General features: G+C 35.8%; 1 protein-coding gene across 1 annotated transcript in view; it reads left to right on the forward strand.

Annotated features, from left to right (window-relative positions):
• The window catches only part of LOC124287443 (lysophospholipid acyltransferase 5-like), a 39201-nt gene extending 26750 nt beyond the window's left edge, over positions 1 to 12451 (forward strand). The window contains exons 6-13 of the mRNA XM_046723995.1: positions 4018 to 4088; positions 4905 to 5013; positions 6101 to 6187; positions 7174 to 7340; positions 8347 to 8494; positions 8736 to 8894; positions 9675 to 9799; positions 10551 to 12451. Coding sequence (XP_046579951.1) covers positions 4018 to 4088; positions 4905 to 5013; positions 6101 to 6187; positions 7174 to 7340; positions 8347 to 8494; positions 8736 to 8894; positions 9675 to 9799; positions 10551 to 10575 — 891 coding nt within the window. The 3' untranslated portion in view covers positions 10576 to 12451. The remainder of the gene's footprint in view (positions 1 to 4017; positions 4089 to 4904; positions 5014 to 6100; positions 6188 to 7173; positions 7341 to 8346; positions 8495 to 8735; positions 8895 to 9674; positions 9800 to 10550) is intronic.
• The last annotated feature ends 4809 nt before the right edge of the window (positions 12452 to 17260 follow it).

The raw sequence follows: 17260 nt of genomic DNA on the forward strand, positions 1-17260 counted from the left end.
TAACACAACTAGATGGTTAGTAAACCTACTTAAGCTTTCTGATTGGAGGATTAAAACGGAAGTTTCACGCGCTCCAACTTGGGGATCTGAATATAGTGCTCCAACACCTCACAAGTGAGGTTTATGAACACGCTTTGATGATATACTTGGACTCCATGATACGATGATTCTATCACGATGGCCAGTAAGAGCACTGTAAATATATCTCCACCGAACCAAACAGGAGGGAAAAATGCAACAGATTATTTCCTCTATCATCAAGTTACGCAGACTGAAGTCTCACGTACTACTATCTCCTTTTGGATCAGAACTGTCATACTACGTGCCTACAAGACTGCAGGACCCGACCCTCCATGAGCTTCTAATACTCATGATATTAGAGCGTTAACTTCTACAATTGATCTACACAAGTGTTATTGAAATAATGGAGGGTTTATTTCTGGAGATCCGATATGGTGGTTGCCCATGGTCCTCGCACAACAGTTGACAGTTCCTCGGAGAAGATAAGTCAATCTTACAGATTTCTACTTATCTTATAACAGTACTAAATAGCTACATGCTATATATATTTTGCTTAAGTTCTTTTTATCATCTTAAGCTCAGTACTATGGTTATTACATCATACAATATATAAGTTAACAACTCTACGGAGTTTGTTATTATATATTTACCTTAAGTTAATCATATCTTAAGTGAACCGTAGTACTATGGTTACATTATAAATGCATTAGCTAACAAACTCTACAGAGTTTTTGGCTATTATATACGTAGCTTAAGTTAATTATATCTTAAGCATAGTACTATACTCATATTGTAAAAATATATTAGCTAACAAACTCTATGGAGTTTTTGCTATTATATAGGTAGCTTAAGCTTATTCATATCTTAAGCTCAGTACTATGTTTATATCATATAAGTATATTAGCTAACAAACTCTAAAGAGTTTTTGCTATTATATATTTGGCTTAAGTTTCATCATATCTTAAGCATTATGGTTACATTATAACATGTATTAGCAAACAAACTTTACGGAGTTTTTGCTATTATATATGTAGCTTAAGCTTATTCATATCTTAAGCGCAGTACTATGTTTATATCATATAGGTATATTAGCTAACAAACTCTAAAGAGTTTTTGCTATTATATATTTGGCTTAAGTTTCATCATATCTTAAGCTTTATGGTTACATTATAACATGTATTAGCTAACAAACTCTACGGAGTTTTTGCTATTATATATGTAGCTTAAGGTTTCCTTCATATCTTAAGCTCAATACTATGTTTATATCATATAAGTATATTAGCTAACAAACTTTTTTGCTATTATATATTTAGCTTAAGTTTCATCATATCTTAAGCAGTATGGTTACATTATAAAATGTATTAGCTAACAAACTCTACGGAGTTTTGCTATTATATATATAGCTTAAGTTTAATCATATCTTAAGCTCAGTACTATGTTTATATCATAAAAGTATATTAGTTAATAAACTCTAAGGAGTTTTTTTGTTATTATATATTTAGCTTAAGTTTAATCATATCTTAAGCTCAGTACTATGGTTACATTATAAATCTATTAGCTAATAAACTCTACAGAGTTTTTTGGCTATTAATATATGTAGCTTAAGTTAATTATATCTTAAGCACAGTACTATACTCATATCGTAAAAATATATTAGCTAACAAACTCTACAGAGTTTTTGCTATTATATATGTAGCTTAAGCTTATTCATATCTTAAGCTCAGCACTATGTTTATATCATATAAGTATCTAACAAACTCTAAAGAGTTTTTGCTATTATATATTTGGCTTAAGTTTCATCATATCTTAAGCTTTATGTTTACATTATAACATGTATTAGCTAACAAACTCACGGAGTTTTGCTATTATATATGTAGCTTAAGGTTTTCCTTCATATCTTAAGCTCAATACTATGTTTATATCATATAAGTATATTAGCTAACAAACTTTTTTGCTATTATATATTTAGCTTAAGTTTCATCATATCTTAAGCAGTATGGTTACATTATAAAATGTATTAGCTAACAAACTCTACGGAGTTTTGCTATTATATATATAGCTTAAGTTTAATCATATCTTAAGCTCAGTACTATGTTTATATCATAAAAGTATATTAGTTAATAAACTCTAAGGAGTTTTTTGCTATTATATATTTAGCTTAAGTTTAATCATATCTTAAGCTCAGTACTATGGTTACATTATAAATCTATTAGCTAATAAACTCTACAGAGTTTTTGGCTATTGTATATGTAGCTTAAGTTAATTATATCTTAAGCACAGTACTATACTCATATCGTAAAAATATATTAGCTAACAAACTCTACAGAGTTTTTGCTATTATATATGTAGCTTAAGCTTATTCATATCTTAAGCTCAGCACTATGTTTATATCATATAAGTATATTAGCTAACAAACTCTAAAGAGTTTTGCTATTATATATTTGGCTTAAGTTTCATCAGATCTTAAGCATTATGGTTACATTATAAAGTATATTAGCTATAAACTTTAAGGAGTTTTGCTATTATATATTTAGCTTAAGTTTAATCATATCTTAAGCTTAGTACTATGTTTATATCATAAAGTATTTTAGCTAACAAACTCTAAGGAGTTTATACTATCATATTAACAAGCTTAAGTCTATTAGTCTTAAGCATTGTATTAATGTTATATATACTTTATCATAATAAGTAAATTGTAATAACCTTTATATGGCAGCTGATAAGTTAGCAGCAGGAATTCATCAGTTCAGTGCCTTTATGAAGTTCCCATAGGGTTATTACAATCATCACAGTTCAAATCACTAATTATTAAAATCCAAAGTATTATATATTCCCACCTCCTTTTCAGTAGGATTCTACAAGTAAAGAGCATGAGTCAGGATAAGGAAAAATATGTAATTTTTAGAGTAAAATTGATATTTTATACTTATCCTGACTCATGAGGTAAGCCCTCCCATCCTCCCCACATAACACTTTGGATTTCCCTGTAAATTCAAATGTTGGGCTCAGTATATGAGGAGAGAGTGAGGCACATGAGTGGAGGTGGCGCCCTCGTTCCCGAGCTTGTGGAGGGCAGGTAACTCGTGAGTACTAATTAGTGATTTCTTTATTGAAGGGAACTTCAATTAGGGAGATACAAGTGTTCCACGATGTTCGCAAGAAGAAGAAGACAAGCAAAAGAGCATGAGTCAGGATAAGTATAAAATATCAATTTTACTCTAAAAATTACATTATGTGTGAGGTAAGATAATTTAGCTTCTATATTCCTATGAAACTTTCAGTTTGTGATGAATGGTTATCTGAAACCCCACATTTTGCAGTGAAGAGTTACTTCCCTTACACATGCTTGAAAGTAACATGCATGTTACAAGGTTTATCAGCACCCTACCAGAGGTCAACATCTAGGGGTGTATCATTTTGAACTTAATCTGACATGTCTAACATGACGCTGTCCAGCCATGACATAACTAAAATACTGTTTGAAGTTTTGTTGAACTCAATCACATCATCAGTACTTAATATTGATTGCTCAGCTGAAACATATGAACGGACAGTTCTTCGGTGTTTAGAAAAATATGACATGACATCTCAGATAGTTCCTGACTTCTCAAACTGATTACACTACATGAACAGTGAAGTTTCACTTGAGGGTTGATGGGGCGGTGGGTTAACCTTGTGGTTAAAGTATTTGCTCTTCATGCCAAAGACTCAGGGTTGATTCCCCATATGGGTACAATGTGTGAAGCTTATTTCTTGCTATTGCTGGAATATTGCAAGAAAAGGGCGTAAAATACCACTCACTCACTTAAGGATTGACATTTCATGTGTGTTGGTTTCTCTAAAAACAAATTATGCATAGAATAACCTACTTGATGCTGAGAATTACAGCTCCTCTGTCCCTTGTGAATGTTCCTGTTTTAATGTATTTTTATTTCAAAATTTAAGCAGCTAACACAGTGTGGTCTTCTATGGTTATCCATCTTGAATTTGTTTCAGTTTTCTATGCGGAGATACCTCGACTTCATAGACGGTGCTTTTCAAAAAACAAAAGAGGAGCCTCCCGATAGGTATGCAAATGTTCATTTTCCCTGTTTCCTGTCACCACGCTTATGGTCAAGCATTATGTCGACTATGAAAGAGTTGTTGTAGAAGATTTTATGTATCACACTGTATTCTTTGACAGCTATAAAACAAAGAAATTGTGAAAGAGAAATATTGTGTAAATTGTGTATTTGGCCCCTGTAACGATTATAGAAATATTCAAGATCTCATGTTTTGTTAGCTGGTAGTGTTCTTTATCAATGTTAAAACTTAAAGATTTATTGAAGTTAATTACATTCAGGCGACTTATTGTCCCTCACCGCAATGCGGAACAGGGGACTGTGTATTCAGCGACGTCCATACATACGTCCCAATTCTTGTAAAGGCGGTATCTCATGAACTGTTGAACCCAATGTCTTCAAATTAGGTGACAGCCTACATTTGGGGATTACCCACACACCAGTCGATTTCTTCCGCCTTTCTCTTGCCAGTCTACACATAAAACCACTAACACACAATTATCTGCCCCCCTAGGGATGTGGGAAGAAATTGTAGTCTGGCTGTTCATTTGCAATCTTGAAAGTGATGTATGTAAAATCAGTAATCCCAGTCCAAGTTTTGGACACTGTTTAAGCATCTTATGGTGAGATGAAGGAAATTCATGTCAATTTAGCACAGGTCAGTTTTTGTAACCACCTCATCAATCATGATCCCATAAATAACACAAGTTAAGCAGTAAGAAAATTGTAAGTGCACTTCTATTTGCCTTCTTGAAAATAAGCAAATCTCAAAGTTGCTGTCATGTGAAGACACCCACCCCATTATTCTTGTTTCTGTTTCAGCGTGTACCCTGGAGTAAAGAGACTGCTACTAGGACTGGTGTATATAGTTATTTTTCAGACTGGCAATCTGCTAGTACCAGATGATTATTTATTATCTCTAGACTTTGAGGTAAGTTCTTCTAGTTTAAGGATCTTCTATTTCTCATATCCAAATAAAGATTGCATATTGGCAAAATTATGAAGTTTAGCAGATCTCTTGAAATGAATGACTGAGTGAGTGAGATTTGTTTAATTCCGCACTCTGCAATATTCCAGCTATATGGCGGCAGTATGTAAATAATCGAGTCTGGACCAGACAATCCAGTGATCAACAGCTTGACCATCGATCTGCGCAATTGGGAACCGATGACATGTGTCAACCAAGTCAGCGAGCCTGACTACCCGATCCCATTAGTTGCCTCTTACGACAAGCATGGGTTACTGAAGGTTCATTCTAACCCGGACCTTCACTGGAATGAACAAATAGATATTGGTTTATGTCTCTACAGCAATTTTTCGACTATTTGTGGCTACTCTTGATACACTGGCTTCTTATTTCTTGATGTGTTTGAGTGTCGTGTCATTATTAGTTACCCATAAAGATCTGGGTTAGAATTGGTCTTCAGCACCCCATGCTTGTCGTAAAAGGCGACTAACAAGATTGGATGGTCAGACTCGCCTGACTTGGTTGACACATGTCATCATATCCCAGATCCATATTCATGCTGTTGATCACTGGATTGTCTGGTCCCGACTCGATTATTTACAGATCACTGCCACATAGCTGGAATATTGCTGAGTGCAGCATTAAACAACCAACCAAGCAAACATTATTAGTCCCATTGTAAAGAAATTACCATAAGGCCATAAGAATAGCTGACAGATGACTTTTGGTATTCAGAATTTTATGTTTGACTCTGGAATACTAGTAAGAATCAACCGCAAGTTTGTTTTGCACTGATTTAATTATGTACAACCTGACATGATACAGCATGAATATTGTGTCTGAAGCATTGGACGACAAATGAACACAACAAAATCACAGTTTTTAAGATAGAGGTAACAAAGTTACATTAAAGAAGGTATGCTCAACATTACTTGGTACTCTTTGACATCGAATGCATTTTGTGATTTTATATTGAATTAATTGTGTTTTCTATTCATAAATCTGCAAATATTTGAGTGGTATTATAATCCTTCCTGACTTTCTGTTTCAGAATGTTAATTTTCTCGCCAGATGTGCCTATGTTTTGATATGGGGGAAGCTTGTTATCATGAAGTATGTTGGTTCATGGTTATTAGCAGTAAGTAATATTTCCTGTACCTCACCATAAACAATAGCAATAAGCTGAACATGTCCTGATGTATATACTCATATATTGCTGGGCATTATATTTTTGGTGTACCGGCTTTTGTTCCCAAAAATTCAGGTTACAAAGAAAAGATGAAACATGATTCCCAGGGCTAGCTTGAGAATGTATCACATGGGGCAGTAATTTTCCTGAACCCAATAACCGAGCAAAGGAAAGAGAGTTTTGACCAACTTTAAGCCATGTTAATTCAAGAAGCACCCCCGACTATATTACCAAAGGCATTAGGATGTCTTATGATGGAATAAAACAGTCAACAGTGTACAACAAATTTTATAAAGGCATCATGAGACAGACTACAAGGACCATGCAAACAACTGAATTTTCTTTCCTCCCCCTTTTCTTCATGCTGGTTCTTTATATTTTTCACCAAATTCAATGGACAGTGATATATCTGTCGATCATTAATCTGAAACTTTTATCAACAGTTTCGTTAATGTGTACCAGACATAAATCCTCTAATATTTACGGGGCGGTGGGGTAGCCTAGTGGTTAAAGCGTTGGCTCGTCACGCCAAAGTGCCCGGGTTCGAATCCCCACATGGGTACAATGTGTGAAGCCCATTTCTGGTGTCTCCCGCGTGATGTTGCTGGAATATTGCTAAAAGCGGCGTAAAACCAAACTCAGTCAGTCAGTCAGTCTAATATTTACACTTGAGTGGAAGTGCATGTAATCTGAATAGACAAATATATCTTCTATCATTTATTTGATTAAGAGAGGTTACATAGTATTCAACATTTAATAATGATTTAGTACTCTATTTGTAATACCTGAGATGCAATGATTGGTTGATGTTGCCAAGAATATGCTGCATGTCACAATTCAGTATTCTGTTCGTAAGAATAGAGACAAACTGTGTTGGACTCAATATATACTGAATTGTTTTCATGATGTATTTCAAGATGTGTTTATGTTTTCAGGAAGGCAGCATTATAATATCTGGTCTGAGCTACAATGGGAAAGATGAAAACGGGATTGCCACGTGGGACGGATGTACCAATGTTAATCTCTCCAAGCTGGAGAGTGCTGTCACATTCCACCATATGATACAGTCCTTCAATATCAACACTAACATGTGGATGTCCAAGTAAGTCCTTAGGTTTACATACTATTCTTGTTTAATATCTTTTCACTGTGTCCCACAGCCATGAATGGTCATGTAACGAATATTACTGGTATCTTTTGTATTTAACACCAACAGTGTTTTCTGATTGGCAAGTGAGTGGTGGTGTAGCGTGTGCTTGTCATGCCGAACACCCTGGTTCGATTCCCCACATGGGTACAATGTGTAGGCCCATTTCTGGTGTCCTCACTTTGTGATATTGCTGGAATATTGCTAAAAGTGGCATAAAACTAAACTCACTCACTCACTCACTCAGATTGGTAAGTGTTAGATGTAACCAAAATGTAATTTTACCCACTGACCCACTGTCTAACACTCTGTTCCAAATAATATTTATAGGCATCAAGTAGGAAGGCATTTCCTATTCTTCCGGTACTTGCGGATATGGGCTGAAAAAGTAACACAAACAATTCTTATCATATGCATGCTTGTTGGTTTTAAGTGAAGGTCCTTCTCCTCTAACATCTGCATCTATCAGCTGCTAGATCAATCAGGTGAATTACCACTTGTGAGCCTGGTGATAAACAATGCCATCCGCCATTGACGACATGAGGCTTCTCCCATTCTCGCGGTATAACGAGGAAGTAATGTTATTGAGTGTATGGAAGAGCAATCGTGCCCGAAAGGGCAAGAAAACGTTATATGTCCAAGTTGGCATAAAACCAATGTTCATGACATTGCAAGATTTTGATCACTCGCACACTTGGGCCACTTCCTAGTAACTGCTCGGTGTCGCCCTTTGGCGATATCGGCAGAAAACATGTTTACCGCGAGAAAAGGAAACCCGCAAGAATAGGAGATGGAACTGTACTGGGTAACACTTGCAAATCTGAAAAAACAACAGATCTGTCTCCAAATTTACTCACTGATCAGCAACTCCTTGAAATATGTTCCACTCTGATTGGTTAAGACATGCCCACAGCAAACACTGTCATTGAATACAATAATTACAGAAATACCATTGTTTCAGATACATATTCAAGCGGTTGAGGTTTCTGGGCAACAAGTTTGTGTCTCAGGGTGTGACTCTGCTGTACTTGGCTGTCTGGCATGGACTGCACACTGGCTACTACATGTGTTTCATGCTGGAGTTCTTCATGACCAACACACAGAATCAGGTAATGGTGGCAGCGGCATCTTGTCTTGGTAACAGAAGTGGTGCCAGGAGGAATCAGCAAACTTCGATTAATATCTTGAAAGACCTTTTTATGATGCAACGTCATGCCATGCAATAAGAGTTATTGACTGTCTTCAGCTGCATCATGTGAATGTATAGGTTTGGTTTTAATCTGACATATTTCTTCCTGACATGTTTATCATGTCCAGTTCTTATTATGTGGCTGGTTGTTTTTGTTGCAGCTTGGGAGTATGGTTGATGCGAGCCCCAAGTTGAAGGACTTTGTGCAACAGCCAAGCGTCAAAATTGTTCTGTGGGGCATTAGCAAAATCATCACCACCTTCTCTCTGTCTTACGCCCTTGTTGGTTTTGGCCTTCTCACTATACCCAAATGGACTAAGGCAAGTATATGTGCATTTTAGGGTATTTTTTGTCCTTGTATGTCCGGTTTATGCTGGATTAGCCTCTTTGTTTTCTTGGAATTGTGTAGAAATTTAGGGCTAGGACAAGTCAATATTTACAACCTGGGTACTGACTCCCTATACACTGACGCAAGCTAGATACCTCTTGTAGGTCTAAAGATTTGGGTACAACATGGTAAAAACAATTAGTTACAGGTGCTAAATGATCTCATCGTTCATACACAAAGTTGACTGAAGCTTTTTTTTACTCATGCTTCTAAAAGTCGCAAGGAATCGTTACTTATTAAGAGAAGTGCTAATGTTAGAGACAAATATTTTTTAAACATGCTATTGTCACTAAAAAATGCATCATGTGACAAAGGACAGGTTCAGGTAATCCTATGGGTACACAGCTCTTACTCAGGACCCACCTGTCCGGGGGGGAAAGCTGTGATGTCGATGAAATACTGGTGAATGAACATTGTAAACCAAAAGTGTGTGTTTTCTGCAATTTCATTGGTCTAGAAACCTTGTAGTTCGATTCCCTGAATTACAAAAGCCGAATAACAGCCCAATGATACGTAAGAATATGCACTACTTTCATTTGCATAATGGAGGCTAACTCTATTTTGTGTGATGCAACAACATTACATAAAACTGGCATGATCGAATGTTTTCGGTATTTTTATGGGTGAGTACCTATTTTAGGATGTTTCTTCTTATTGAACTTTATTTTACCATTTTAAATAGTTGTCATAACCATCAAAATGTCTTTGGCAGGTCTATGCATCAATATACTACATTGGTCATGTTGTCTTCCTTGGATGGCCTGTTGTCTACTTTTTGCTCAAGAAATTTGTATTGCCACGGAAACGAGCTGTTAATGGAATCCAGAATACTCACACGTAAGTTCTGGGATAGGCAGTGTGTTCTTAAATGTAACCTTCCTTCCATCCAACAAATGGCAGTAGTGAGACTGAAAGAGGTATTTTCAAAATCTTTTAGTCACTTACACATGTTATTTTGTAAAGATCATGCTGTAACCCAATGTGTGCTTGTTAAAAGAGGTGACATATGGATTGGATGACTTGTGTGTGCCATTTTGTGATGACAGAATAGGACTTTGCTCATGATATCAATCACTGGGTTTTCCAGGTTTGATTACTTACAGGATCCTAAAGCTTGAATATGGCTGAGTGCAGAATTTACATTCACAAAAATTAATTAACTGTGAATATTTTCAAGTTGGTAGTGATAGTTTTCTGTTCAGTTGCAGTATATAGATGGTTTGATTTGTCAGTACACTGTCATCATATCAACCATTGAAGATCTGGGTTACAATTGATGTTCAACAACCCATGCTTTTCGTAAAAGGCAACTAACGGGATCGGGTGGTCAGGCTCACTGACTTGGTTGAGACATGTCATCGTATCCCAATTGTGTAGATCGATGCTCATGCTGTTGATCACTGGATGGTCTGGTCCAGACTCGATTATTTACAGACCGTCACCATATAGCTGGAATATTGCTGAGTTAAGTGTTAAATAACAAATCAACCAACCAACCGTCATCATATCAGACAACTTTTATGAACAAAGAATGTAAGACATGTATCTGACTGCGTTGTCGCCTCAACTGTGTCTCTCTGTGTTTCAGGTCTGAGGAAAAGAAAGACACCTAGGCTGGTTTGCTGTGATGTTTTTGTACAAATAATCTTGTAGCATAGAGAGAGTGTGAGTGTTTGCTTGAGATGAGACTGTGTCACTTTGTAAGACATTCCCACTGTGTTACTATCACAGTCATATCGATATGAGAATGTCATTTAGCAGTGAAATAAGTTTCATAGAAATTGGACGATTTGGTTGTGGGAATTCCATTTAAACAAATCATTTTGGCATGTCTGATTAAGGTTTTCAAAATGTGATTCCTCCCATGAATAATTGTGTATATAATACCCTATTTTCAGAGCAAGTTATAAACTTTAGTTCACAATGCAACTCATTTGAATTATTTAAGATGAATGATGTTTTGTTTTGTCCAGTTAGGTCAACTGACTAAATGCCAAGTGATTACACTAAAATGCACTAAGAATTATTATAAGAGTCAAGTTTATTCTAATTTCAGTCAAGACGAATTTGCATGAGGTTGTTATAGCATTACAGATATTCTAAAACCTAAAATAGTTAAAATGGTTTTAAAAAGTACTAGTACTTAAGTGTGCACCACTAGAGGTCAATCCTAGCACTAACAGAGATAGAAGTTGGCAAAAGCCGGCTAGCCCAAGTCCTAATTTGAAAGGCATCCCAAAGACTAAAAGTGATTAAAGCTTCTGAGGCATTTTTATATTTGTTATCACCTTTTGGGCTAGTGGGTGTTTGATGTTTGATTCCAGTCTTGAAACTTTGATATTCCTTTCGTCAATTTTGCCAAGTGCCTCTGCTTTGATATCAGATAATGGAACCAAATTATCAGTTGGTAAGGTGAACTAAGTGTATGTGTGTGTTTAAGTGGATAACTGCATGTGTGTACAGGGTGTGTGTTGGCAAGTGTGAGTGTTCACTGACATTTGTATCTGTATATTTCCATGTGTGTATGTGTGCTTGGTTGCATTGTGGTCAGTATCTTCATGCAATGCTTGATAACTTTTCCATATCACAAGCACGTGGAGGGGCCATGGTCCGCAGAGAAACTTGTACATACGGAACAGCTAGGATGAGAATATGATAGCAATCTTTTTGTAACATTACCATTTCATGAAATAATATAATGGGTGTATTTCTAACGTGTGAGCATTAAATATCAGCACAATAGTGTTTTACTTTGCCATGGTAATGATGTTTATAAGCAAATGGTCACTATAGTGCTCAGGTGAGGTATTATACTTTGTGTTAGAATGGAAGCATGGCCGTGGTTGAGATAGCCCTGTAAAGTCTGATTCTAACTGTCATACTGATATGTGAATATTTAATAAACATTGATTATTTGTAATTAGTAAGTTTGGTGGGGTAACTTTGTGGTTAAAACACACTCTTGTCACATCCAAGGCCTGGGTTAGTGTGAGTACAATATATGAAGTTCACATTTTTCTACTGTCCCCCACTATTGGTTCCTGCTGCTTTGGTGACGTGTTTACTAAAACATGTCACTAGTTGTGAATTGTTTGAGCTTGTAACCATGGTAACTAGCAGGGAAAACTGAATATGTATATAATGATTACTAAGACAAACAGAATTTTAATGCAGTCACTGTTGGAAGCTAAGGACATCATTCTCAGGGATGTAGGAGTAGCCATGAGGTTGAACTTCTGAGGCTGGATCAGGGTTTGAATCCTGACCTTGATATAGTGCATGAAGCCTCATGTTTTTGTCCCTAGTGTACCTTTTGCTAAGATCTCACATTATTTCAAGTTAGGGCTCCTGAGAAGGACCAAAGATGTTTCGGACACTTGGTATCAGTAAAAAGGCTTTGAAAATAACTTGTAAGAAAGAAAATGTCTGAGGACTACCACATTTACCATCATGTAGATGGCAGCTGTATCAGATCCTCAGTTTAGCCAATAAGAATATAAATTAATTTCTACACGGTCATGTTTCCATAGCTTGAGAGAAGTGTGCTTGACCACTACATAATCACACACGTGTGTCTTGTGCCAGCAGTTTTGTACAATGCTTCAGTATGATAATAGTTGTTGTTTTGAAGTTTCTACCTATTACAAGGTACAGATAATGATTTGTACATATGGGTGATCTACAGTTGATGAGTGAATATGTTTGGGAGTTAGTTGTTGTTTTTTGTGAGAAAATTTATTTAAGAAATGTTAGATGCATTTTTACCTGTTGGTTGATTATTTAATTTTATATGGTTACCATGGTGATTGTATATCCATGGTCACTACCAGATTGGCACAACCTGTGTTCAAATTTGAATCATAGTAGCTTGATACCTATTTAAAATTCTGACCCATCACTCGCTATGCCAGCATATGTTCTTATCAACGCTTGCAGCATTGGAAAGGCTTTTTTGTAAACAAAATATGAAGTGAGGCGCTACCTAAGTTCTGTACTTACAGAGAAACACATGCAGTAGAGACAGCATCAGCTAGACTAGCTATGATAGTTATGCACAATTAGATATGGCAATATATATGAAATATTCTCAGTTCTCAATTTAACCCGTAGTACATAGTATATAGTAGAGACATTTATATATTCAATTGTAGTTGATTCTTGCATTTTTTTATTGTACTATTATTGGTTGATGGGTCAAAATTTTTGCACATAGATAGACAGGACATTGACATTGACATGCTAACACTGCTTTCATCCCTGTTGTCTGATGTTGCATCTGGAGGCATTTGTGGTGTAGCTGATGCTTATTTAACACAACTTGTGTAGTGTCAGTTAACTACATTGGAGAACCACCTGTAATGCAAAAATGAATGAGATCATGCAAAATTTTATCAGGTGGGAAAATATATGCAGTAAGTTTGGTCTGGACTGTAACAGTTACACCTCTGCAAAACAGTTTAGGGGTCTTGGTTTGTATTGCTTATAGGGTTTCCTTAATGATGGATGTTTTCATTGACTGTTTATGGTTAGATGAGAATGCTCAAAAGTATGTTAGACATGCTGAAAACATGTTTGCTTTACAGATTAAAGAAAAGTATCACAAGATCTGGGTCTGAAAGGTCATGAAGAAAGTGTCGATAAAACACTGATAAAGAAGGGATTTGTCAGTCCAGTTTTACCCCTGTTTAAGTCCAAAATTGTGACTTGTTTAGTCCACCTCACAATTAACAAAAATTGTTTTGGAGACCTTTGCAGACATTTAATTGAAAGGACATATGATTTGGCACTTCTTCACAAATTAGACATGATCTTCAGACCACTAATTGTAACAGAGTTGTAACAGTCTGTGTATGATAAGCACCTTCAGATTTGGGTTATGAGGATGGAACTTGAACCTTCATTCTAAGTTGCCTCTCAAGTTGAGAAGAATGGTTAAGGTGCCAGTGCTCACCAAATGGTCTTGAATAAGAATCTGATCAGATGTAACACTGTACATCCAAGCTATAACTTGAAATTCAGGGGGACTAATATGTTAGATCATCTTCAGTTGTCAAGGGAAGTAGGTCTCCATTCAATTATGATTAATACCCATGCCCATTCACTACCATAGCTTTGTATTGAAAGTGGCATCACCATCTCAATGTCAATTTGGAATAACTTACCGCAGAATTGTCCTTGCATGTGTGAGTAATTTGATAGGTATTTGACCGGCTGTGTTATTTGAATAGGAATCAGAACGGTTTGATAAGGTGGTTCAAGTGGGTCCATAGAGTGGTATTGTAAGAGAATGGAGATACTATACTCTAGACAGTTGAGAATGCAGTTAAATATACAAACACTTCTTTCCTGCTATGACTGTCATCTTATGCCTTTCTTTGTCTTTAAGGGCGGTGGGGTAGCCTAGTGGTTAAAGCGTTGGCTCGTCACGCCGAAGACCCGGGTTCGATTCCCCACATGGGCACAATGTGTTAAGCCCATTTCTCGTGTCCCCCGCTGTGATATTGCTGGAATATTGCTAAAAGCGGCATAAAACTAAACTCAGTCAGTCAGTCAGTCTTTGTCTTTATATTAAGTTGAATCATTTCCCCCAGTATATCAAAATACCACAGACACACAGCCCTGTTCAACTGTCTATGTTAAACTGTTGGCTTCATGAAACCAGGGACCAATTGGTCTTGCACTTGGTCATGTTTGTATGGAAGATCCAGGGTTCGGGAAAAGACATTAATAAATCTCATGGACCTAAATGACATTAAATTTGTTATACCTTTGTATTATCTAAATATGCTCCAAAATATTCAACCCCTTGACCTGAAATTTCATAATTTTTAACATACCGAATGTGAATTCATAATAAACCCCTCCTTTGAGAAGTCCTGGTTCCATCTGCAAACTGTGCAGCAGTTTCCTGTATGTCTAACCTGACAGATGATTTGTGTTGAGAGATGACTGCACTCATTCATTCCTTTGAGGAATTTGTGTGAAAACTTAATTTGAGTTTGATTTTTGTCAACTTTCCAATTACCAAAGCAACATTGATCGTGTGATTTCATAGCCAATACTACTTGTTTTCCACATCAGATAAACTGGGATCAAAATTTTCAAGTTCATCTTTCATATTGAGATTCCAGAAAAGTATTATATTTTTGTGAAAGCATGCCATGACAGTTCCTGATAATATATGTCTGAATATTAGCTATGTGTTAGATGGGCCTAATTTCCCATGGCTTGTCACTTTAATTAAATGTTGTTAATATCCAATTGAATCAATTCATCTTAAAAAGAAATAACTTAATTTTGCTAATCAAATGCACTTGGTACTGGCTTATCATTATTAGATTTCTTAGATGATTTACCATATATTATATTGCTTGTCTAAGCCTTCTAAAAATGAAGAACACCTTTGAAAATTTGTAAAGGCATATTCTTTAGTCTTATCAACATGCATTCATGGTGGGAAGTAGGAGGTTAACAATTTTGTTTACTAGGGATGTCACAATACATACGTTTCATAAATCGATACGTATCATGATACCCATGTCAAGATTCTATATGTATCATGATACCTATTTTCGCGGCATTATTGTGTAAATTTAGTTACATTTTAAACACATTAATATTTCATATTTTATAATTGTCCATGAAAAGATCAACATTTTCTATTTTCAGAGAATAAAAAGTTATAATTTCTCATCTTTGTGCATGAAAAATAATCAATTATAACTCTCATAACATCAAAAAACATGATACAATTGCAAAATGTAAATGATGCATAAACATATTTAAACCAATACTTTCAAAACTAAATATCGATAGTTTTGAATGTATCGATAATTGTATCGTCTTAGAAAAAGTATCGATGTATCTTGGCATCCCTATTGTTTACCAGAACTTAATTCAAGCTTCTTTTATCAATGACTTCAACATATCTTTGGTGTGCTTAGTTTAATGTTTTGTGTTCATATCTAGCATTCAGTGTGTTTATTTTAGAGTGCTATTATCATGTGTTCCATGTTGTCTATCATTTACCTCTGTTCAGCCTTGCCAGGGTCCTCTTGGTCCGATGCTTTGTTTTCCTGTCATATTTCATTTTTGGCCACTTACTTCATCTGCTGTTTTGACAGTGTTTTTGTCAATAATATTTTAATGATAAGAATGTATATAGGAACTATAGTTCACAATCACTTTAAATTCAGATCATTAACTTGCTGTGATACCTTGCTTCATGAAGATCTGGGGCCACCTTCATATGTCATGTAAGGTGAAATCATCTTGTAGGCTTCTAAATTCTCAGTACAAGTGAGAGGGGCGATGGAGTAGCCTAGTGGTTAAAGCGTTGACTCGTCACGCCGAAGACCCGGGTTCGAATCCCCACATGGGTACAAGGTGTGAAGCCCATTTCTGGTGTCCCCCGCCGGGATGTTGCTGGAATATTGCTAAAAGCGGCGTAAAACCATACTCAGTCAGTCAGTACAAGTGAGAAAAGCATTCAGATATTTCAATTCTGTATCTTGAAGAGGAATATAGTCAAGGAGTTCAAATAGCATAATAATGAATTGTTTGTCTAATTTATTCATCAATTGCTTTGGATCACTTTAGCAATTTCACCCCGTAAGGTTGAGAAAGTTGACTGGCTTATGAACCATGCATCCTTCATTTGGTTTGGATTGTCACAGTTCAGTGTTCTGTCTGTGGACATGATCTTCTGTCAAGGTGACCCCTCATATTCACACAGAGAGGTATCATATCTGATTTAAAGATATGATTTTTTAGATTGGTGACTGAAATTACTCATAACCCTTTAAATGCTGAAAGACAGGCTTGTTTGAACAATTATTACAGTATTAACTTCAAAGTCCAAATTAATAGGCCCAAAACAACTTTAGACCCAAACATAAAAGTACTTTTGAAAATATTGTTTTTGGGGTCCAATGAAATGAAATGAGAAACACTAGATTTTATCACCACTCTTCATAAGAAATAGTGAATAATATGTATTCATATCTTTTGTCTTAAAAAACCCAATCACTTATATTTTCAGCATTGTTTAGCAATCATACTTCTGTGATAGTGCAGCTAAGATGATTAGTTGTTTTAGTCTGGAAGTTCAAACCAGTCCTATTATATCTTTTTTTGACCAGCTATATAGAACTTTACCCAAGACAATAACAAAAATGAATGGCCAAATCTACTCATAACAAGCTTTATTTTATTACTTAAGTCAGGATTAACATGCTCATACTTTTGCAAAGTGGGCAAAAATGAAATTGGCTATCTACTGAGCTTCAAATTGAATCT

Source organism: Haliotis rubra, unplaced genomic scaffold, assembly GCF_003918875.1.
Source record: "Haliotis rubra isolate DU_JTF1 unplaced genomic scaffold, ASM391887v1 Scf400, whole genome shotgun sequence".
NCBI classification, from domain to species: domain Eukaryota; kingdom Metazoa; phylum Mollusca; class Gastropoda; order Lepetellida; family Haliotidae; genus Haliotis; species Haliotis rubra.